General features: G+C 36.5%; 1 protein-coding gene across 2 annotated transcripts in view; it reads left to right on the plus strand.

Moving 5' to 3' along the window:
* Positions 1–25,746, plus strand: part of LOC124155628 (Kv channel-interacting protein 4-like) — a 397,142-nt gene that overhangs the window by 205,163 nt on the left and 166,233 nt on the right. Inside the window, exon 1 of one of the 2 annotated variants that reach the window (XM_046529621.1) lies at positions 759–1,349. The exons of the other annotated variant lie outside the window; for it this stretch is intronic. Coding sequence (XP_046385577.1) covers positions 1,346–1,349 — 4 coding nt within the window. The 5' untranslated portion in view covers positions 759–1,345. Of the gene's footprint in view, positions 1–758; positions 1,350–25,746 lie in introns of those variants that run through there. 2 annotated transcript variants of the gene reach the window in all.

Consider the following 25,746-nt stretch of genomic DNA (forward strand, 5'->3'; position numbering starts at 1 on the left):
TCCATGCCAAAAGTATCACCCGTTATTATGCACTCTATCAAAGTTTGGGAAGAAGATGAATTTACAGAAATTATTTTCTCTCCTGTAAACTGTAATTTTTCGGGTTTGAATAAATTCTGATGCAACAGCTGAACTGTCGTGGCAACTCCTTCGACAGAGAGCTATCGTAAATATTCATTTATTCAATAGTAAAAAATAAACAATGCAACCAAAAAAATGCATACCTCCTCCCTCACTAAAAATGCACAGAAATAAAAATAAGATGAAATGTTATTCTCGACGCACGCCAATAATTTTTTTTGAGTGTGGACAAAATCGGCCCCAACTGCATTCTCGTCTTCGGGAAGGTTTTGGTCATCAGATGCGCGGAAACAGGGAAGGGGTGGGGAAAGTGAACGGAGGGAAGGGATGCCGAATGGACGAAGACCTTAAGCGAGGGAAGAGGGTGAGGGGCGCCTCCGATGGCGACCGTGGGAACTTCCCTGTTCCTACCCTCTCTCTCTCTCGAGCATGAGCAAATATATACGTATATATTTCTCCTCCTCAGCGGCCCGTCTCTTCGCAGTGGTGGGGATAGAGGGCGAGTGCGTGGTGAGTGAAGGGGAAGGGGATGTATGGAGGGGGATGCGATTTGGAGGGGGAGGTGTGTGGGTGGACGAAAGAGTGGAAAGGGGAGGCGATAACCCTTCCCCTCCGTCCTTCCCCTCCTATCTTCCCCTCCGCTTCTCGCACTCCCGACGTGCAGTCCTCGGCTCGCAGACACCACAGACGGTGTTGGGTGTGCGGAGCGGGTAAAACGGTAGCGCTAAACTTTCGCGGATAACCCGCCCACGCACAATCTCTTGACGGAAGAGAGAGAGAGGAAAAAAAAAACAATTGAACGTGGGAAAGCGAAACCCTCATCTTCCTCCCGTCCTGGCCGCCGCTGCATCCGATCCGTTGCCTCGGCGACCGCTAAACAATCCCCCCCTTTCCCTCTTTACGCCGTGCCATCTGTACACCCACACTCCCTCCACTCCTGGTTACCCTGACAACGGAGAGATATACATGATACAAGTTAGCGCTCTCGTGTCGAGAGGAAAAGATTGATATGCGGCCCTAAACGCCGATCGTCGTACCAAGTGTTGACGTTTTTTTTATAGTTTTCCTCCCCAAAAAAGTGCCCCCAATTTCGATCAATCCCTTTTAGTGTGTACATACGCTCTTCCTTTTGCTGTGTTTCCGTGGTGGCGGTTGCTACGGAGGTGTCGGTGTGGTTGTTGTCTTCGTCGTCGCCGGTGGAATTGTCGCGGGGTAACCGAAGGTGAAAGACGATAGATCGTCGAGGATACGGCCGTCGGAGATTATGGGTACGTCGAGTGCAGCGGAGGGATATATTTGGAAATAAGAGTTCTGTTCTGCGATGGAATGGTGGTGCACGTGGGACCACGTGCAGCGGAAATGAATCGTGTCCCGGCAAATAAAAGACTTTCCATTCTTATTTTGGCATGCGCTTTGCACTTCTCTTCTTTCTTTTTTTTCTCATATCTTACCTATCCTCAATCTCTTCCACATCTAAGCCTAGGGGAAAGGAAAATTCCTGCTCTCTATCAAGAGGAGTCATATTCCGTGTGGTAACTTCTCTAATTGTCGTTCCAAGGACGAATATTTGCGATACGTCGAAATTTCGCGTGGTTGAAGGGGTAGAATTTTGTTGACGACTAGTAACTTCGCTGGTTACAGTCAGTGCTTTATTTTTAACAAGTTTACAGGCTCTGCAGTTATCAAGGTCATTGTTAAATTATCTTGATAATACTTCCAAATCACGCTATGATAAAATGATGATAGCATGAAAATGAAGCGTGGAATCCTTTAATTGGAATTGATTTTCCTGTCACAGAATTCCTGATATTAAAATCTTAAACCTTACAGTTATAAATGTTTCTTTGTTAAACTTTAGGTATATTTGAAAATGGTTAAAACTGGTGAAACTCCTCTAACTACTTTTTCAAAATTAGACTTTTTTTCGGCTGTCTTCGGAAGTCTTAATTTACTTGTTCCAAAATGTATTTCAAGGAGTCATGATGTCAGACGGTTCTCTTATTATCATAGAGTGTTCTCTTCTCTCAACCGTTGCATAATCTGTTTATATGTACTATGATTGGCAAAAGGAAATATTTGAATGTACATGGAGATGTTTCTTTTTATAAGAAGTATTTACTTTATTTAAGACTTGCAATCGCAACTATAGCAACAACGCTAAAGGTTGAATCGGCTTGATATACACAATTGCGTATCATACTATCCTAAAGTGAGAATTCAAGTTTTTGAATGAACAATTATGTCATACTATCAGTAGAGTTAATTCCAGATTGAATTTCCTGCTCCCCGACCTTTTCGTTTGAATTGAACAGTTGTTTTGATCTAGTTTTCTCTCATATTAACCCATCTGAATCAAATAATCTTTATTGCTCTCACACTGAATTCAATAATTGATTTTTCCTTTCTATCAACTTGCACTCAATTGATGTAGACAATGGCTTTCTTCATCTGCAACAAAAACACCAATTGCCCTGATTTTTCACTTCTATATTCATGCGTCATATATTTTTGCCTGCTTCGAAGAGTTATTCCATTTAAATCGCAGCATATATTCACTAACAATGTGGTCAGTAATTGAAACCTGCGTCCACTTACGATGAACATTGTTTAATTGTCTTCACTATTTTTTTATGGATATATCTATTGAGTCTTGTGACATGCTGGTCTTTGTAAATGGCTTTACAGAATGCCCCATGTATCTCATTCGCATGTTTCTCTTGACTATAGTCGCATTAGTGTCCGTAGGAATGGCTTGATGCTCTGAGTTTTTCCATTTAACATTACCCTGCTAATCTTCATTGAATTGCATTCATTTACTACTTACAAGATGTGTCTTTTTAATGTCTTTAGCAATGTTCTTCCATGGTGAATCCGTTGATATGATGTGACCTATTTCGCCAATTTCATTGTTAAAACCTTTCTTTTTTCTATCTACCCTTTACCGTCGGTTCACTTTATCTAACCATTGCGGCTAAAAAAAATTATGTCGTTTGTTAAATTTTCACCTATAGGTTTGAAGGAGTGTCACATCAATCATAAATCACTGTTTTTTGTGATCTTATTAATGATAAACCTAAAATTACATATGTGCAGTTCTTGCAAAATAATAAACTACCTCAGATTCTGGACTTGATGCCACAAAAAGGCTAGCGCATGTATAGTTTGCACCATTTGTCTACTCTGATTGGGGATATACAAGGTAAACGTGATGAGAATGATCATTTTCTTAAGGTAAAACAAATTATGAAAATTAGTTTGATATTTAGCTACCAAAGTTTTACTTCTCCATTTTATCACAAATGATTGCTTCAGAGAAAAGTGTTCCGAATTATACTATCGAACTAAATTGAATTTATTTGCATTACTCATGGTCTTCATCATAGTTATTCATAGCAATAGCTTAACATTTATTTTTTATACATATCGACGTTTTACGCTGCCGTGTATTCCAACGATCAATTTACTTACTTCAGATTTACGTGGTCCTTTTAATTTAATTACGCGAGAAATGTTATTATGGTAAAGTTTTATCAATTCTGCGGTCTCAAGTTATTTTCCACCAGTCATTGTTCTAACTTTCCGTAGCTAAAATTCTGCTTTAAATTGTATATTTGTTTTAGAAATGAAGCCAAAATTTTAATTCAATTCCGTATTCTTAAGCGTATTTAGATTCATTAACTCTTTATTTCGTTCACTTACCCTAATTTATTGATTTTTGTAATAAATTATTATTATATGATACAATGATATTTTAAAGTCGGTAGTCAATATATTAAAGCAATTACATCATTTTCTGGACCAACAGATGATCATTAAGAAATTTTCAAAGTGATTGATTCTACTGAGATCGGAGAGAAATGTTTATTGAATATATCCAATGATATGGAGCTATCAATCAGTGGAATGCAATGTGTTAAAAATATTTTGATATTTTGGGGTTTTCGAGGAAAAAATAAATGTTAATGATAACAGATAACGGATTAACTTGGATTTAGAGCTAAAGTGAAGTTTTTTTAATTGAAAAAATTAGTATTATCACTTTTTCACCTTTTCAAATAATTTTCCCATCGTTAATCTACTTCGTAACTTTACGGAGTTTAAATATGAGATCCGTGCAGGTATGTCCTTGCTCAGAAAAGTATGTTTTTTGCTATGAATCAATAATAAATTTCCGTACCATTATCTTTTCAGTAGTATACAGCTATTTTTCCCTTGGAATCAAGAACAAATCTATAATTTGACTCGATGAGTGCAGTTAAAGATTTTTTATTCCTGCTGTTAATATGTGTTTATATGGTGGTTAAAATGGTATTTCCTCCATCGCATTAATGAGTATATGAACGATTTCGTATATGATTATTTCGACTTGATTTGTTTTCCTAGCATTGCAAGCCTATGTTTTTTATGTCTTCTTTTGATGGAACACAATGATGGCCAGTGCCCCCATCTAAAGTTGCCCGTGTCTCGTGTCCAAACGCAATGACCCTAACTGTCACGTGGACAAATCATTTTCTCCATCTCTCAGCTGTCACATAATCCTTTTAACAATATGAATTCTTTCCTCGTTTCCAACTCTACCCGTCACTCCTCCCTTCCCGTGCTCACCTCGCTCCTGGGAGGCCAACTGAAGCGCATAGAGAGCTAGAAGGATTAAGGTAATTAAATTCCAGCCCCCGAATACGCGGAATAATGAGAAAAAATGAGTTCATATGCCTAAAATTGCAATTATACGGAAAAGCGTGCCCCGTCTTATTTCGCAAAATAATTTACTTACCGCATAATTCCGGAATTAAAACGGATATTCCTTTTAATTTCTGTGCATTTACGCCGGTGCCGCGCAAGCTGTTCTTTACATTAGTAGGGCTTGTTGGAATACTGTCCATTTAGGAGAATACGAAACGAATTCTTCATTTTTAATATTTTTTGTGTCCTGTTTTCTTAAGTTCAGAAAGTTGATGCAATGCGGTATTCTTTTCTCCTTCCTCCTCTTGCCATGTTCCAACTGCTCTATTTGGGCTTGTTTAGTAATTATGCATATCAGTTAATTTACCTAATTAGCAGATATCAGTAATGGCCAGCATTGCATTAACTTTCAAATGTTATTTTGATATACCCTGGTTCTTCTAACAACAGTTTTACTACTTTATAATATTCATTTAAGGCTGCTATTATTTACATTATATTTCAATATCGATGTACGGAGTCTTCCACCGAAATCGCAGGACTCTCGTGTTCACTGTAGATATTTACTCTAAGTCTACTCTTGCACATCTAGGATTTGCGAAATTAAACAAGAGGTTAAATGCTAATGTATTAAGGCTCAGCAAAAGCCCTTAAACCATTGCTTTGTACAATTGAATGGTTTTTCATGTAACGGAATCAAATTCGAATCCCTCATTAGCGACCAATATAATCACTCTTTCATTTTTTTAATCTTCTTTAGCTTCTTTTTGAATCATAAGTCATACTGCCTTCTTGAACTTGCGTTTCGCAGTCTCCATTACTTGATCCTTTAAAATCACTTTATTTCTGAAATATCAAATTCCATGGATTTTGTCTTCTTGGTCAAGAGTAAAGTCACGGTTTTGTAGATTTCCGATTTCCTCGGAAATTCGACTAAGAGCCTGTTACTAGTGTACAGCTTTTTTCATGGATAGAATTTTTTCCTCCAATAATTTTTCCTTTCTATTTACAGTCTAGGAATATTTTTTGAAAACAATATCTTACTTTCTCTGCAATTACAGCCGTGTTGTATTGGTAGGATTATTCTTAATTTGAGCAAACATCTCGATGGAAGTACGTATTTGCATATCCAAACGGTCATTCAGCTCTATTCTTCAGTTAGGAAAGAAGAATTAACAAATAAGTCAAAGAATGATACCCGGAAACTTCCCGAGTTTTAAGTCGCACTAATGACTCTATGTCCAACACATTGATATATTGCTGTAATTCATTGAAAAACCCATAAACAGTTACGTCTAACAAACTGAGAACATGAAAGCCGTTGGAAAACTAATTAAGATTTTGTATGTGTGTATGATGATTTATGTTTATGAATTGACTATAACATGTACCTATCTATGATCTTAGATTTTCCCGGCGTATCAGGTGCAGAAAAGTTTCTCGGGTTTTCCACCGGTTGGTGTTCTCCATGTCTCCCGACGTTTCGAGCAGCAACTTGCTATTCATCCTCAAGGGATCTTTTGAATGATCCGAAGATCCCCTGAGGATGAACAGCAAAGCGCTGCTCGAAACGTCGGGAGACATGGAGAATATCAACCGGTGGAAAACTCAAGAAACCTATCTGCACATGTACTAATCCATTCGTATTCCATTGACGCAATTATTAGAATCAGGTCTTTATCTTATATCAATGGGCCGAGTGCATTGAATTGGTCTTCAAACCATAGCTTGTTGTGGAAATTTTCAGCTTATTTCCCCGAAACCTCTTTTCTTCTGTTAAATATACCCCAATCAGGCGTTTTTTTAACCCCCATATCTTCCATTGAGTAAGAGCTGGTATCTTAAAAAGACGAGAAGGCAAAGGCATCTCTCCCTTCAAGAAAAATGCTATGCTAATTCTGCTGTGACCCTGGGAAGCATATTCTTGGATTCAAAGTGGATTAACATAGCGGAACAATTGCCAAAATTTCTTATGCCGAAATTTGAGAAAGATAGAGCTCTTATTTTATCTCGCTGCCTGCCCCAAGATTTCTTATGGTTATCAAAAATCAGCGTGATCACTTATATTTGAGCTTATTTTCACGGTAACAGGCTTTGTCTGTAGAATTTATCCTGGAATTTTCGAAAATGGGAATTTATTCTGGAACGAATTCAGCTTGCTGGGTAAGTTCGATACCTCTTAGTTCGCAATCCATTTCAATGTTGGCCTGAATTAACGTAAATAAAAATGTTTTTCTTATTATGTATGTACTTGAAAGCCGTGAAATTTTAATTATTTAATCTAAATTTTACAATCTGACTATTTAAATAGCAATCAATGTTTTCATTTACTTACAAATGTGGATTTAAAAACAATCACTCCTAACGGTAAAGTCAAACATGAGATGTGATTAGGAATCACTGTGTCGTGAAGTAACAAAAATGAAACTTCAACTTGAAGAAATGTAGACTTGTGAAGCTCCTGATAATCAGCCAAAGGTCACATGGAGTGAGCAAAACGAGGATGTGATAATCATACAGTAATATCGTTAAGTCTTTAAAAATTTGCAATTATCATGTCAGTAACGAAGTCACCCTTTGCGGAAGTCAAGGGAAAAACACGAGTTATCGGAGACTTGGCTGATAAGTTCCTCTTTTATTGATAAAATTACAAATATTTTGCGATAAAAAATCTCTTCAGGGGGTAGATTTAATATTATTCAATCTTTCTTGGGACATTCCCTAGATTTAATGCTTAGTATGGCACCCTTCCCTTAATTATTGTTTTTAATCATAATTGCATCGTGGTTCATCTCCCAATGAGTGGTCTATGACAAGTATTATTCATTATTTCGCAGCGGAGCATAACTAACTGGTGCAGGTTCTATTTGGGACTCAAATTTCCTTGGCGAAGTTTTCCGCGTGTGATAATTTTTATGTTCTGTCAAATCCTTGTTTTTTGGGTAAGAAGCCACTTCAGGGTATAACACAGACATTTTTACTGTCCATTATACTACAAGTAAATGGCATTTTAGTGCACAGATAATGTACTCCCGTACAGATACATCTTAGATGACTTATTGCCAGAGATTTTTTTCTCTATATGCAAGATTTGTTTCTCTGTAGATTTTTATTCCACAAGCCGGTTTTTCGGGGGGGATTTTGCTGTCTCTTTATTCTGTCCTCCGGTTCATCTATTTCTCTCCGTGTCATGAATCCCAGATTCTTTGCGGGTAAAACTTTCATCAATCTGCGGAGGGATTTGTCGGGGATAAGCTTGACGGAATGAGAAAGCAGATGCTGATGAAGGGATCTTAATGGTGCGCGAAATAATTTTGAATATGTAGTGTGGTGCACAAAATGTGAACGAAAATCCCTAAAAAATAAATAGCCCTTTATTACGGTCGATACCCACCGTTACAGGTGATATGAACGACTTAATAAAATTTTCTTGCTGTCTTAAAATATTGATCCCACATTTGGGTAAATCGAAGCTCAGTTGGGAGAGGAGCCAAACGTAAGATAATGTATCAAATTGGTAGAAATAAAGGCTGAATAAATTACGCGGTCGCTGTATTGTATCGAAAATTATTATGGAAAGAAAAGGATTAAAAGAATGAATTATTTTAAAACATCGATTTTGAAAATAATGGGGAATATTTCGAGCAACTGTAAAAAAAATGCACGGATGTATAGTCTTGAATTTGGCTTTTTACTTTCTTTGGGAAGTTATATTTAAATTAATTTTGAATTTAAATTCATGTATGCAAAGGTAGTCAACTATCTCGTCATTTCAATAGGAATTTGAGAAAAAAGTATAACAAATTATAAATGTAAGGATGAGGTGGTTGAAGAAGAGTAATGTTCAAGGATATTATTAAATGCTCAATCCATTATGATGATGGCTTATGAATGAAATTAGAACAAATAGAAGTAAAAACCTGGGAACGCTTTGCGGCTAAAAGTGAAGAAATTGATTAGATGCACTACAAAATTTCAAACGATAGTTTTTAAATATTGATCCGTTATTTTTCTGGAGAATCAACTGGGTTTTTACCCAAACGGATGTTTTGATTTAAGTTCTCTGAGGCAACCAAAAGTAGTAGCAGCCGCCACAATTTTACAATTATGTCTTTTAATTCAACTTTAGTATTTAGCAATGTTTTTTTAGCGCTATTCAGTGAAAAAAATAGTTTTTTTTAAGATCAAATGAATCTTTTTTTAATTTCTCCTCACGTCCCCAAAGGCTTGCGGAGAATAAAGCTAGATAATAGCCAAAATAGTCAGCAGATGTGGGAAAGTGGCGGATATTAAAAATTTAGAGAAAATCTCCCGAAGGTCTCAAATTATCCGGTAATATTTAGTAAAATCTATTTATTAAAATAATTTTAAAACAAATTTAATCTATGGACTAACAAAGCAGTGTAAGCAGGTATGCATTTTTTCCTTGAATAGAAATTACTAAATTTTCATCCTGGATTGTAAGTCAATCCTTTTAGTACGCACTTGTTTTATGGCATTAAATTATCACGCTGGAGGGTAGGGGAATGGTATTATTTTAAATATTCTTTGGTATTAGAAAAAACAAATCTGCAAAAGAAACTCTTCCGCCGGTGCGCATATGGTATTCTATAGTGCGTCTCCCCTTTTAAATTAAGTGTTCCCCCATCACCCCTACTTGACATGCCCAAGGGTTCCGTCACGGCCCTTTGGTGGCCCCTTGCTCTCTGACCATTTCATTTAACCCTAATTTCCGTCATCCCCCTCACTCTCTCATCCCTCCTTTCCGGTCATTACAACCCTTTTCCTGTGCGCGTGCCCATTTACCCGTTCCAAATTCCAGCGCTCATCACCTTTCGACTTATCCTGAGTCAATATTTTCGCTCTCGTTGGCATTTCATTTCGCTCTGAGCTCAAAACGCCAAATTAATATTTACGCTTTCCTTCGAATGTCACAATCAAAAACCTAGCCTTTCCCAATGCCTCGTCCCTTCGAAAGGAGAGAAAGAGGAAAATTTTGTGGCAGTCAAATGCCCGTGTCTCGACAAGCTTGTCTTTGCTCTCCTTATATTCTTGAGGAAGTTAGCCATTTCTGTAACTGTTTCTCACGCTACTTACATGTTGAACTCATAGGTTGAGCTGACTTTATTGGAATACTCCTGTATTGAAACGGCGGCCTGTAATTACATTTTGCTAGGATTTAGTTTTCCCTGAGCTAAGATTTATTATTTGGCTAAGATATACCAACACTGTTTCATTTACGATAGAGCGTGGTATAGGAATGTGTTTAATAAAATAAAGCTCATGTTTTTCAAGACACTTGAGTTATCATCACTTGCGTGAACTTCTGATATAATGGGTTTGGTAAGTCAATCGCAAAATAAAATAGTAACACTTATTTTCGATTCCTTAATCCTAATCTTAATATGAATTGATAATATGAATTACATTACATGGGTGACTTCCTGCTTTTCAGCAATATGAGAAATTTTATTGGGAGTTGCCTCATTTTTTAAACATTTTAAACAATCGTGATGAAAAAGACTTTGATAGGCTTAATAGATTTTTTGTTTTCAAATTATCTTTCTAATTAATAATGATAGTGGCATACCTAAGAAAGGATATTTTTGAGAACGATTACTCCGATCCTTCATGTAATCCTCGACACATAATAAGTCCGTTGGAAACAAATATTTTCGTTAAAAATATATATAATTCAAGGCTCAAAAACCTTTGTGTCGGGTTAAAATTTAAAAAAAACTAATAATACAGTTTCAAATATAAAATATTGCTGTGCTTGAACATTTGTAGACAAACCCTTGCGCTTAGGTAGGTTTCCATTTCTGTAGGTCAATACACTTTAGTTTTGGAAAACACACCATGTGCAGGAAATGAAGAAAAACTGTTTATCTGTTTTGTATACTAATTGATTTAGTTTAAATCTCCTACAGGTATCTTATTATCAATGTTGTCATAAGTTATATCACATCAATTGATGTTATTTTTCCTTATTTTTCTACGCGTCGTCTCATGGTGAAAAGGTAGTTCAAAGCCAGTATATTCCCCTTATGCAGCTTGTATGTACTATTTTTCCTTAATAAAAGCTCAATAGTCAATGAAAGCCTTAATTCAGTTTTATAGGTTTAACAGTGGCTTTGAATCAAGAGCGTAAACAACTGGTGTCCTTATGCTGTTGTAATGCTGAAATTCCCTCTATTGAGAGGGATCTCTACTACTCTTAATTGCTTGCGGTTCTTTAGGCATCGGAGAAACTCAGCGACAGTATAATATCTCTTCCAATTGTAATTAGGACACTGTTCTGGTCTGAATCCTCATCATCAAAATTGGTGCATTATGCGTGTGAACTTTGACCCTAAAATGGAGCCCCAAAGGATTCGGCGGGTAAATTATTTGTACATTGCAATTAATACTGTCATTTCCTCTGTGCTACTATCCTTACCACCTATCCTTATTTTTTTTGACATCTATCGTGCGTGAGATTCTATCAATGATTGTTTCGAGGCAAAAATTGTTCATTTATTTCATGCCTTTGTTATTGTACCATTTGTTGGCCGGCATCAAAATTACTTTCGTCACACAGTAACCATATTCATATGATCATAGTATGAAATTACGTGAAATCGCCACACGTCATTGATGATGACTTGATTTTTTATACTTTGAAGGATTGGCTATATTCTATTTTTAAATTTTAAAGCATAAATTGTATTAACCATTTTTTTAAGTGTTACCAAAGTCATTCACTCTATCTATCGCCGTTCTTCATTTGCTGATAATTAATTTTACAGCAGTCAGTTTATTTTCACCAAAGGTCTGTTTAGATATAGTTCAATTTACACGTTAAATTTTATTTACCTCCGTGATAGGTGTAATGATGATATTCCAAAATATCAAACAAGGAAAGATCTTTGACGTACTTCAAGATTGATATAAACCTAGGAAATGTCACGTTGGTTCCCATCCCTCATTTATTAAAATCTGTTATAAACGAAACTATGAGATTCACTACATGTTGACGTAGGCTCAACTATTTCATCCTTAAGAATTACAAAATAATTTCTGGTTTCAGTGCTTTTTTCCCGCCTGAGAATAACTTAAGCAATTAAACGGCTTACCTCAGTTTTAACATACTATGAAGTCTTTTTAAAGTGCAATATTTACTTGCCTGTCAATATAACGTCTCCGACTAAAGAAAATATATTCTATTCGGAATTGTATTGATTCAAATCCTACATCTTCTATAATGCTCTCTATATTTAGATTTAAAATATTCAATAGATGTTATCCGTGAAGCATATAACGCCCTCTTCGATATCTTGTTTTATTATCAACCCTGGAATCTTTGCTTACTGATTCCGTCTCTCCAAGGGACATTGGCAATGAAAATTGACCTCAAAATAAGCCATCGAGTTTGTGGAAATATAAAAACTATGGCAAATAATGATTAACCACGCTTCAATCTGCAGTGATCTCTTTCCTCTGAATATGTATTTCAAATTTGGTCGGTATCGTAATCAGGGTGTTGCTCTCCGTTTTGCAAGCAAGATAAATTTTGCAAGACTAAGGTAAATTTATGGTAAGAATCGAATTATTTATTGACCATAGCGGAATTGGAATTAAAATTTCTTCTTCAAACTGAAAAAAATATTTTTAAATTCACAAATTCAATTTAAAATAGTATTCTAAATCCATTATATTCATAATGTTACTGAAAGCGCAATATCTTTTCTAATCCTCTTTTTTAGACAATATTATATTATCGAATATGTATTACGTGAATACCATACACTGACCTTGCTACGCCAGAAGGTAATAAAAATTGTAATGAAACCGGTCGTGCAGTTTAAATATATGTGGAAAATTACATGTTAATTTTTATTTATTAATTTTTAAGATAGGCATACAAATATTTAGGTTATGAATTCAAGGAATGCGATATTTGTAGTCACAGCTTTTCGCTGTGGCTGGATTTGTAGATACGCGCTACTTCGTTGTGCGATTCTTTTAGATTCAAGCTGTTCCGGTTAGGAAGAAGAGTTCTGCATGTGAAAGGTTTTATTGGTGCTGAAGTCAGTACGGTTTTTTCGAAAGTCAGAGGTTGAAATTTTGGTATCGAAAGGTTTGGTAGCACTGCAGCCTTCATAGTACGAATTAAAAAATGCGGAATGGAAATCTATCTCGATGAAAGCAAACTTATTTCAGTATTTTATTTTTCGAGATCATGCATTTTTAAATTTAGACAAATATGCGTTTCGTACGCTTGACGTCAAGAGAGAAAATGTTTTAAAAATGTATCGAGAAAATGAAAAATTTGGAGAAACTCAAAAGCGAATGAGTGTTTTAAGAATTTATTTTTGTTATTTATTCATAAATTTTTGGCGTGTTGGGTGTTATCGATTGTTTTAGACCAAGTAGTAGGGTAAAAGCGTTGAATTGCGGGAAAGAAAAATGATAGGCTCCTGGTATGTCCACTGGGAATTTACCATCTGCTAGGATTTATTTCGCATTTTACAAATCTTTCAGGTCTTTTACCTCTCCTACTCGGGACTAGTGATGGAGCAATGTCGGTCAAAATTGATTTTTCGAGCAATCGATATTTAGTATCGATGTATAAAATCAATATTTAATCGAAATGAAAGGCTTAATTTTTCAACATAAATCGAAATTTGAACCAAAAGAGCGGATAATCAAAAAAATCTACGATTCTTACTTTTAAAATTATAAAAAACACATGTTAATTATTTACTTCCTCGTAAAACACTATACACACATTTTAGTGGTAGAAAAAATATACTCAGAATACATGCTTGAAGTATAAATAGAAAAAAAATACAAATGCACTCGCATTAGAGTTTTGGAATCATCGCTTGTAAACACTCGGATTCCCTATTTTTTTTAGAAAGAGTTTGGATCGAAATCTGAAGTTCATGGCTCGATCTCGATTTCCTCAATCTTAATATTTTAAAACTTGATTTTTTATTTTAATCGTAATCAATTTTTTCATCGCCACTTTGGACTTCCCTCATCTTTTCTCTGAAAAGTCTATTCCCCCATCCGGTTAAGCCGTTTGCGTTTATTTTCCTGAAATAGTTTCTCTGATTTTTTTAATGAGTAAAACGTCTTTACCGCACTCAGTAGTGGACTGGTTAATCCTCTCTTGAATAATTGTCGGCATAGACCTCAAATACAATTGCGTAACACCTTCCAATTCAGACGAGATCTTCCCCGGGGTATTTCCCCTGTATTCCCTCCGCACCAACAAGAAATATTCGCTTGGTGAACTATCTTGGTCCTTTTTGAAGCTATGTCTAGAAGTTCTCGTTCATCTTCATTTAATATCCGTTATTCTGTCATTGTCTATTTTTTGAGTATCATTATACCAAATTTATCTATTCTCCTTCATTGTCCTTCTTGCTTCAGCTATATTTTTTTTGATAACCCATTCTTCACTTCAATGCATTTTTTCTCCTCCTTTTTGAACATTTTTCACGCTTCAGAACCTTCTTGGAGCACTGGAAATATCATTAAAGATCACTCTCCATGGTGATAAAACCCGACGCGTCGGTTAGTTTTAAAGATGAGGTTTTTGCCTGATTATACAAATATTATCTGTTGCATGATGTTTCCATGCTTCTGGGTTTCACCGCGTGGATTTTCTTTGCGACGACAGTTTCTCCGGTATTCCAACCGGCGTCTTTAGGTCGATGTCGGGAATCAATTTTTGGCGACTTATATAGTGCATTCTTGGCACCAATTTTTTCAACCTGGATGCTGATTGGTCCACCTTTGTTTTTCTCGTATGACCCTCTTCCACGAGTTGTGGAGAGGGTAGCCGTCTTCTCTATTCATGTTTTCAGATGTCTTGAATATTTTGATAGCCTCCTTTATTAGCTTGGGATAATATCTATTTTCTTTTGCAACACTGGTTGCTTCGTCAAACAGTATCTGGTGTCCGGGTTCACTCCAAGCATGCTCTGCAATAGCGGAGAGCTAAAATTGCTTATTTCTTGTGGCTCTTCTGTGTTCCTGGATGCGCACCATAATTGATCTACACGTCTCTCCTATGTAGTCTTTGCCACATGAACATGGCATCTTATAGACCTTCTTGAATTTCGTGCGGCAAAACGTCTTTTGGACCCGGTAGGACATCTCCAGTCTTGGTGACACCAGTGAATCTTGCTACGACGTGGTGCTGTCGTAGAACTATGCATCAAAACTACGCATCAAAATTATCTGTTGCAAGTCTAAAGATTTCAATAAGCAAGTTTTAAGCGGTTTTGTATTCGTATCGTTTCGTATTCTCATTCCGATAAAATCACAGTCAAATATTGGAATTCGAATTTCTATAATTTGTCACAATTAATTCATTCTTTGAATTGATGAGCTCATACTGATAGCTTTAATTTACCTATGAGGCAAATAGACGTGGAAGCCAAGTCGTTAGAAACTTCACATGAAAAGTGAGTGTGTATTAATTTCTAACTCCCTAACATCTCAAGCATTACGTGAATGCTATGATTTTTTCATTGAATTTCGAAGGTATTAGATTACGTGTACTTCATAAAGTGCAATAGTGCGCGTTATGCATAAAAGTTGCCTGGAAGGTACATAATGAAAGATGTCTTCAAGCATTAAAATATTTAATGAGGGAAATGATTATATTGCCTGGTATTTCTATGATGCCGAAAATATTTATTTCAATTATCCAAATTCTACATGCGTCCTGCGCGTAATATTACACGTTTCGGAGATATGCAGATAATAAGCAAAAGTTTGATCTGCACTTTATGAGTGAGTGCGATTTTCACTTGAAAATTAGGAGTAATATGTATCTTAATGCACGCTTTGCGATTTAAACTGAAGGTTCTGGTGTCTAGATCTACATAATATCCCTCAAGCCGCCTAAAAGGCGTGTGGCAGGGGGTGTTAGGACACTAACCATTTACAAATAAAAAGAAAGTACTCTAAGGAAATTACAAATAGCATTTATTGAAATCCTTTATTTTCGGGGGAAAAACGAATTCGCACATCTATCCGTTCGGCAAAACATCTCTTAATTTATCGCTTCTGTCGGACCTGGAAATACAGTGCGGCTCTAATATTATGTTCTCCGAGTCGCTCTTAAAGATATAGGTGTCGTTACTATCTTGTGGGCTGAGGATCGAGGAATCCACCTCCAAAAGGGCGAACAAGAGGAATGATACTCTCCCGCTTTAATTTTAAGTCGAGCCCTTTCTCATTCCTTGGCGCCATACCCTCGCTCTTTTTGCCCAAATTATTATTTCTACATGCTCGCTCTTAAAGGTCGATCCCTTCTCCCCTCGTTGTCCCTCAGGGCCATTATTTCTTCCTCGCACTGTGTGCTGGCACCCCCACGAAACAATTCTTATTTCCTACTGCTCGACCTCAGGCGCGCTGCCATTCCTTTTTACCCCTCGCAGCGCCCACTCCATCTTTCACGGCAAATGAGGAGGGTGCGAATTTTTGGGTCTGCATCGCCACTCCGTCCCTTTATACGACGTTCCTTAGCCTCGAAATTTTAATAATCCTCTGCGCACACTTTCCCCGTCATCACTATTTGATGATAACGACCCTTTTTCGGGCCTTCTTATCCTCTCGCCGGTTCAGCAGTTGCTCGGTGAGATATTTTCAAATTTTCATGTATTTTAGTCGCCATGTTGTATGGAAAGATAAGAAAGCTTGCCGCATTAAGATATGTTGTACCCACTTTTGAAGGAGTGAGAACTGGCGTCACTATAGGCGGGCTGTCAGCAAATTTGGTAACGGGATCCAAGGTTTAATTCCCCTGCTGAAAAATCCTGGTATTTTAAATGGATGGTAAAAAAGGTGTAGTAAAATGACATAAAACTCACCGTGAAAATAGACTTCTTTATTTTGGTTGCGAGACTAAGAGAGATTAAACACTGCGAGAATTTTTACTTTGTATCCAAATGAGGCACCCGTATTTGTACCAAACACTTTTCGATTAGTGACTCGCGCTCTGCAACGCAACCCGTTACCAACCGGTAAATCAAAGGACTAGATGATGAAAAATATTGTAAGTTTTCAGTTTAAGGCGGTATATCCCATATCAATATCATCTATGTCCATTAATTCAAAACTTGGAGAATTAACACATCACAATAAAAGAACCCAATACTTTAAAATTCACTGCTAGTGCTGTAGCCGCCAATGCACAACGCTCTGCCCTTATACTACGGTTTAGCAGGCAATTGGTTATAAAATATTGTAAACATAGCATTCGGCCATTTGAAAAAAAACTTAGAATAACTCTCTGTATGCCAACACTTAATTGTTTAGTCAAAATACTCTACGCTTAACCCTACACTGTCTACAATATTTGTAAAAATACAAAGGGAATCATTCGCATTATATCTGCCATTGATTTTGGTCATTTTTATCCTGTAAAACGTTAAAACTAGCGATGGGTGTAGATTATTGAATCGAATCATCACGACGAAATCCATTGGTAATCACAGCGCGAATGATTTTCCTCGTCTTTTACCAAAACCTTTTTCAAAGTCTACGCTCGCACAGGTCAAACGGTATTATCGTTATATTGTTCACCCGTAATACGTGACTCTGACGTTCCAAGCCAGGTGCCTCACCGATTTCTATGCTTCCTTTCCTGACGAACCCCATGCCGGGCGTCGATCCTTCCTCTTTCTCTGCTCCCCCATCAGTCTCCCTTTAATTTTCATGCACGCGCCTCTGCAACCCCTCTTGATGTCCCGATGCCTTTTATCTCCCCGACGCCAAACTCGCGCGAAAAGAGAGGAACTGTTTTAAGTATGTAGAGTGCCGGAGAGCACCTCGTCTGAGACATCTCCTCGGGGCTCTTCATCAACATCTTATCCCTCCGCTGCCTCCCTTCTTCGCTAGCTTTGCTTCGCTTCATCGCCTCTGGAGCATTCGTATCAAACGTCCTTTGCGACCCATGCCTGGCCGTTAAACCCTTGCCGCTTCGTACTGCAGGGGGGAAGCGTTGAGGAGTGCAGATATCTCTGTTATTTACGCCTATCGTACAGAAACACTCCTTTATCCACGCAATCCCCGTCATCACATCCCCTTCTTAACCGCATATTACCCGCATAAATTCCGTGCGAAACGTTTAAATCCAATTATTTTCTTTTTAGTATCTTCTCCTCGAGCGCACCTAATACAGTGTATCTTGAGAATTCTGTGAATCCCTTTGAGCACAAATTTTATCGCATTGAGTTATGTTTTCGCCTCACGGCTAACTCGACAATCACGAAATATAGTGGAGTCGATGAAACATTTTTCATTGACGCTACACGTAAGCAAAATCCTGCTTAACTATAAAATAAGATACCATTGGAAAATTAAAATTAAGATTTTTATTTATTTGTACTTTCCTTGTTCTTTCTAGTGCTGTAACAGCTTCAGATGGATCACTTATGGAGCCAAATGGTATAAGAAAAATGCCTATATGAAAGCATTTCTGAGCGCATTTGCGGCTGAATTATTTTCGATGCAAATGGAAGTTTTAGAATTCTGATATTGCCATGTTTTATTTTTTAGTTTTAACAAAAGGGGGACCAAGTATCGAAAAAATCACCTTGAATTTTAGGCTTCATATAAATTTTGTATTATATTGCACTCTTATAAACCGGTTGGTGACGTGTCATCTGTCTGCAAAAATCATTTTCTGTTGGCTTCATTTAGTAATGAAAAAGAATTTTACTTCTGCCCGTATTCTATTCTCTAAACACTGTGGGTTAAAGTCTAGGTGAAGAAACAGAAGACAGAATAAATGGATCGGCCTAAATGTTTAAATGTCATAAAGTCTCATTTTATTGCGCCTACATTGCGCAAAATACGGCTATTGGTGACTTAAATGCAAACTAACTCTCGCTGGGCTTAGGGGCAGTAAAGTGAGCGAGGTATCCACTGTTTTATCATGCCGTGGAGGTACCCGGATATCCTTTCAACACGTTTACTACTCCTCTTACTTCCACCCCAGACGTCGGTATCTGAATTAAGCGATATGGAGTAGTTTAGAGGCTATAAAATGACTTGCAAAGACTCAGTATTTCGTGTAAACCCATTTTCACTCTCCCGCATTATGTAAATATGTGTCATGCAACTAATATGAATATTGATTAAAAATAATAAAATACTACCTTTTGCGATGTATCGAGGGAGGTTCAATGTGGAAAGGGATAGACTAGGGCCAATAAATTAAGCCTACCGTAATTCATAGGATACTTAATAAGTAATTGGATCCAAACTCAGTTTTGAATAATGTGTCTGGCCGATGAAATTAAGTAATTATAGTTGATGTTTCTATTTGTCTACGATTTATGTCTTACCTAAATTGAAAGCTCTAGATGAAAAAAGGCATCAGAAATGCTGCGAAAAATTGACGTTACAGTTTGATCTCGGTGAAATTCATGAAATATCTGCAACTACAAAACTTTCATGGCAGGAATCATAGGAGAAAATGTAGTTATTTCTGAGATAACGAGTGTTTTTCGGTTTTTAATTTACTTATTTTGGCCGGATAATTTGTGAATTTTTATCCCATATTTAAATGACCATGGTATTGTCGGACTTTAATGAAAATGATAGCTGCTGTTAAAGTCGTAACCGATGTTCTGAGGTTTTTTTTCGCATGCGGACTACAGTTGACAAGTTTTTCAAACCAAGTTAGCTGTTGCAATTTATGCGGATCTTAGCAATGCATATTTTATGCCAACTTTTCATTTTACGGTAAACTGGTCATTTCTCTATTTCTATTCCCCCATATTTCTTCGTTCGTTTTTTCTTCCTGCCGAGGAAGATATGCATTTATTTCGAGTTAAAACTGTTACCATCCGTCGAACGCCTTTCACTCCTGAAGCGAATAAAAATCAAATTGAACGGAATTCCCTGTTTTCCCATCCATTTCGATTTGCGGTTTTCGGAGCTTCGAGATGTCTGAAAGTTTTAAACCCGCAACCATTTACCGACGAAAGGGTTTACCTCAGTTTCCAAGTGACGTGAAAAGTTTATGGGACTTAAAAGCCCTGTTCTTTAAATTAATTCGGTCACAGTTGTTTCGATGCGTCTGCAAAAGCAATTTTCTCTCACGTATCCACGGAAACCATCGAGTTGAGCAATTTTCTCTCACATATCAACGGAAACCAACCGTTAGTAACAGGTCTTCGTGTATTATTGCGTGGTGGAATGATTTGTTAGAGTGGAAATGGGATCTCGTACGATAAAAGAATATACCTGATTGAGAAAGTTGTATTTTGATTAAGGAGACTGGGAGCCAACCCCGCAATAAATGGAAAAATTAAGTACATTCACGTATCATAATGAATTTTATGGGCCAGCACATCACATTCATGTGACCATATTTGAAATGCATGGTATGGATTTTGTTATATGAGATCGTTGTAAAATTGTAGTAGTTAGGTAAAAAAAGGTTCTTCAGGTTATATTACTTTATTAACATCCACTAAATTTCTATTAAATTAAGTTTCTTTACGATTTTATTCCAACTTTTCATTATTCAGGCAGGTGAGTAATCTTTAATCCCTTTCTAACCCAGAGCTTCTGGGAAAAATCAAATTTCACGATTTTTCATCTTGAAAACTTGAAAATTTTGGACTCATTTATAATTATCTTGGAAGATAAACATTTCGTCATTAACCCGTTAACTCCTAGCGGTACCAAATGGTACCCGGCTGGTAGTGCAGTGCTAAACGTAACTTTTTTTACATTTATCGTAATTTATTGGGATTTTTGAGAGTTTTAAATTAATAAAAATATTTTCAACAACATTTTTCCGAAAATTTTGCTATTTTAAAGCCGTAATTAACGCATTTAGAGCCGTTCGAAATTTGTGAATTATCAACTAGCCCAAAATAAAACGGAATTTTTAGAACAAGCATTTCGATTATCTTTGCTTACGCCATTTGTACTGCTAATACAAAGGTTTTGTTGTGAAATTATGATTTTTATGACATGTATATCTTATATAAAGTATGGTTATTTGATGTGAGCCTAATATTTGGGATGTAATGATGCAAAACATTTTGGTGGTACCACATGGTGCCGCTATAGGTGGTCACTTATAGCGGTACCATAAGGCGTAACTATTAGTGGCAAAAGAATACATTTTGCACTGGCTCCGAATTTCATTGATATTTAGATGCATGATCACCACAAAAATCGCAGAAACTTTTTAATTCAGACGCTACCGGGTTAAAATGTACTTCACAATATAATTCGTAGTTTAGATATTTCCTAAATAGAGATGAAAATGTATACATTTATGATGTCGAAAAGAAACAACATTGGGTTATAATGGGTTAAAGAAGAGTAATGGCCAAAAATAAGAGAAAAAATGGTCCATTAAGCCCCTAAGAAAGCAGTTAAATATTTCTTGAATAGTATCCGTGTCCGACCATACTTTTTCTCAGTGATTGCGAGAGATGACATCTCTTTCGTGGCTGGTTTTTTCTAGCTGTGGGGTGACCACTGTGATCTTCGCCCAAATGGTCATTTTTTGCAATCTGTGCCAGTTTCACAAGACATTTAAGTAAAAATTGCAAAATTAGATTATTCATTTATGAATTTTCAACATTTCCACCAAGTTACTCCGAAGCAATCAATTTTTAAATTATCCCTACTGCTGTGAAGTGATTTACTTTAAGCTTTGAACGAGAAATAAAATGTTGCACATCGATTTGAGTCATGACTGTCGCAGAGTATACGAATGAAATGAGCAACGGTTCGGATGAAAGATTCCGTTGGCGGATGTGCTGAAAGGCTATTGATGAAAATTCACCTCTAAGCTTCGTCTAAATGAAGTTTTCGAGCTATGAGCTTGCGTTTGTTAAACCATCCGCTAAAATGGTCGCCGACGTTGATTTCAAAAGCAATTAATCATTCGCTTTAATTTGGGCTAGTGCTAACGTTGTTAGCGCGGTATCCATCCACCTCCCGGGTCGTTAAGATGAATGAGCACTTAATTTATCGCGCGGTTGACGTGACCAAAGAGGCCAAAGGTTTGCCATTTATAGCAACGTATCAGCCTCAAATCACTCTCCGCTCATGTCAAATCAATGCTCTCGTCTACTCTTTTGTGTGACGCGCGTGTTTGTGTAATTCGCGGAAGGCTGGGAGAGGAGAAATGGATGTCGGAGCAACACATTATAGAGGGACGGGAGTTGTTTTTCGTCCTATCGGCTTCAGGAATCGTCGAAAAAATCCACATGCAAGTTCACCAATTTCATTTAATTAAAGCGGGAGGAGTAATCATGTATTCAATCATTACTGCTCTCTCAACTTTTACTGACGAAATAGTCCTACATGTATCGCTCTTTCTATCACATTCTTTAATTTCCGGGTATTCCGTAATTTATTTTAAGGTCCCTCTTTCCTCTAACTACTAAAGTGTGCAAAAAGATTACCATTACTAATAACTACTCAAAATGTTGTGAACTGACTGAGAGAAACTATTTTGCAATTACCTCTGCGTAATCTACCGTTTGATCTCGGTGCATTCGGTAATTTACTTTCCAAACAATTTTGACCCTGTTCTTGCACCATTTCAAACAATATTTAACAGCTTTTTCAGAGGCTTAATGGACCATTTTTGCACTTAGTTTTGGCCATCACTCTTTTTTTTCACCTGCCTGAATAGTAAAAATTTAGAATGAAATCGTTCATGATATCTGTTTTTAATTTAATGAGATTTCGAAAGGCGCATACGAAGCCATGTATATCTCTTTTAGCATCTAAAAAGTTGCTTTCATTTCATGCATTGATTTGACCATCGTATTTTTAATGTAGTTGGCAAAATTGAGTGGACTCATCTATGCGTATAGATTATGGCAGCTTCGAAACAACAATTGAAAAATCATTTCCGACCGTTCCATTCGGCTCCAAAAGATCACCATTTGGCCGCCTAATGGAGTCCATTTAGCGCACTTTCGGAAGCTAATTGAAGTGTTTGGAGTGTTCCAATAGCATACCCATTAGTATTATCTTCCTTCCTTGTTCTAAATCTGGTGATTTACGAATCTTTGATCATTAAATGTCACGACTTTTGTGTTTTTCCTCCATTGCGCGGAGTCGGTCGGTTTTCGCCGATCCCGTTGAAATGACAGAAAATGCTCTCGGCGATAATTTTGTCGGATATTTAAATATGTCTTAAATCATTAATTATATTAATTGTGGTTTCCATTTTTTAGTGTTCTGTTGGTTACCTGCCATACATACATTGTATTTGTAATATTTTGCATTTTACTGCTTCCAAAAACTTTGAATCGATGTGGAAACCCAATTTAGTGATTTCGCTTATTCAAAGCCAAAATAATGTGTTCAAAATAAGATTTTAATGAGTGCAACTTGCATAGTTGTTTTTTCTCTATTTTTTTTATTAATTAATTCTTGATCATTCATGTAAAATAAATCCCATTTCTTTAAGTGCTAAAATATCTTCGAACAGTGGTGTGTTAAATAGTTAATTTTTAGTGCAGTATTTATTATTTATAGGATTTCCTTGATATAAATAAAGTTTGAAGTACATTCAAACATTGATGGGTTAAAAACAGCTAAATAGCTTAGAGTTTAGCTTAAGGAAGGTGAGGTGCAACTTGCGAAGTCAAAGGAGTTAATTTGACGGAAGGATTTTGTTCGCTACGAAAGGAGTATTATAAACCTTAGTAAAAGCAGACAATGTGGAGGCGCTGATTTAAATATCGGTCAGCTAAAGTAGAGATTTTGTGGCAAATGTTATACCTAAGTGCGTGCATATCTTGCGCCTCTTTTCGTCACAAGTGATTTTAGTGCTTTGAGAATTAGCTTACAGTAAATAAACGCGAATATGAGTGCTTTATACTGAAATATATTTTATTGCCATGCATACGGTAGTGATATTTTGCAATTGACCAAAATTGAAAAATGATTTTACTTGCTTATATATTTATCCCACGTAATAACTCATTTATAAACTATCACGTTCATCAATTCACGTTGTTTCCACTGGAAGAAAGCTACACCATCTGCTTGCTATTGAGATTTTATATCACATAATTGTGTAACTTAACGTCTGATGTTAATAATTCATGTTTTGGATATATTCCTTGCTTTTTGTCCCATATGAATAGATAATATTTCAGAATCCCATGCCTTTCATCTGCTTTTACTTTGAAGTCCTTACTTCTACGCCATCGCTTGATAAAGTATTTGCTCACCATGAATTTCGGTAGGAATTTCCCGTTTGAAGGATTATTCCTCTCTTTTCTTCATTGTCTTTGCCTATGATTAATCATTTATCTTTGTTTCTTTAGAGATCGCTAGCAATCGATACCTAAATGGCATGTCTATCAGAACACACTAAACACGTCGACCGCGTTCCATAAGGGAAGTTTTATCTGCTTTTACTTTGAAGTCCTTACTTCTATGCCATCGCTTGATAAAGTATTTGCTCACCATGAATTTCTCTCGGAAGGTGTAAGTTTTAAGGAAGACAGATAGGAGGAGCAACTAGTACCGGATAGTTTGGTATCCATTCAATTTTATCTATTTCTTTTTCTGCCCGATACTGAATGTTGAACAAAAAGCGGCTTCAGAGCCACCGAACGGGATTATTTTTTGTCGTCAAGAGAGATGTGTGGATGCTAGCAAAGGAGGATACATTGACTGACTGTGGCGTGCTACGTCCAATAGTTAATCAATCAGTCCTTGGGCCGTAGCGGCGACTTATCTATACCTCTACGCTGACCGGCGATATCCAAAGACTTGATCATCAATTCTCGTCTCTCTTTCGTTGCCATTGGATATAAAATCTCACTCTTTGTTAGTGAAATCGATCCCATACTGTTTATATTGTGCAACCCGAAAATGTCCCTTTTTTTCAATTGATTGAACGGTAAATTTCTATACGCGACGAACGAGTACCGTAGCTATTAGAAGATTTCCAGGAAAGACAGGGGGTGTAAAATATGAATGAAGCGTTGATTAAGGTGCGATGAAATGCTGAAAAACATGATAGAGCGAATAAAATTGTTTTTGCGAGGTAGAAAGAGGAAAAAATCACTTTATATTCATTCAAGTCTCCCATATTATTTAGTAAAATATTTATAAATTCATCCCTGTTAAATATAATTCAATATCTCCTTAACTCGAAATACTGAATGTTTAATATGTCATGTAATGGGTAATGTATATTTCGATTTATCGCAACAGAATATTTTGTACCACCGTGTTAAGTTATCTGACCTGATATTACTACACAAGTCATGCTTCATTTTATCAATGTTTAATTCACCTGCTATGCATTTTATTCTTCTTTATGCTAATTTCAGGAAGGAATTTGTTCCAACTCACTGTACTCCTAGAGGTGAGAATTCATAACATTGAAATCGTTAAATTGATTACTTTACTCTTTCTTGTGCACTATCACTTAAAATCTTGGCGAAGTAAGATCCCAGTCATGTTTAAAAGTTGCCATTAATTAATCATAAATTATAATACGGATAGAATGAAGAGATATTAGTTTCATACAAAATTGCATTGCGGTATCAGGGAAATTCTTTAATTTGGCGTGTAACAAGGGGACGCAGCTAAAAAAAGCATTGATAGAATGAAGGTGTGGATGGAACGATTGAAAGGCAGGGAAAGAATACTGAAGGCCATGTTTGAGGGAAATATGCTAGGTGGCTAGGAAAGGAAAGCAAGAGAACAGGGTTCATGGATAGAATGAAGAGTTATAGCCTAACGATGAATCAAAAAAATAATTATTACGAAAATGATATCGAGAAGGCATAGTTTATGTGTATAATTTGTTACTAGCCTTAAACCTTATAATAGGGGAGACTAGGGAGCACTGGGACAAATTTTGAAATACAACTTTTTGTGAAAATATTAGCGGCCTAAATTAATTTTTTAGCTATCCTTTGTTGTCTTGACCCTTCTAAATTCCATAGAAAATTCCTTCAG

Source organism: Ischnura elegans, chromosome 3, assembly GCF_921293095.1.
Source record: "Ischnura elegans chromosome 3, ioIscEleg1.1, whole genome shotgun sequence".
NCBI classification, from domain to species: domain Eukaryota; kingdom Metazoa; phylum Arthropoda; class Insecta; order Odonata; family Coenagrionidae; genus Ischnura; species Ischnura elegans.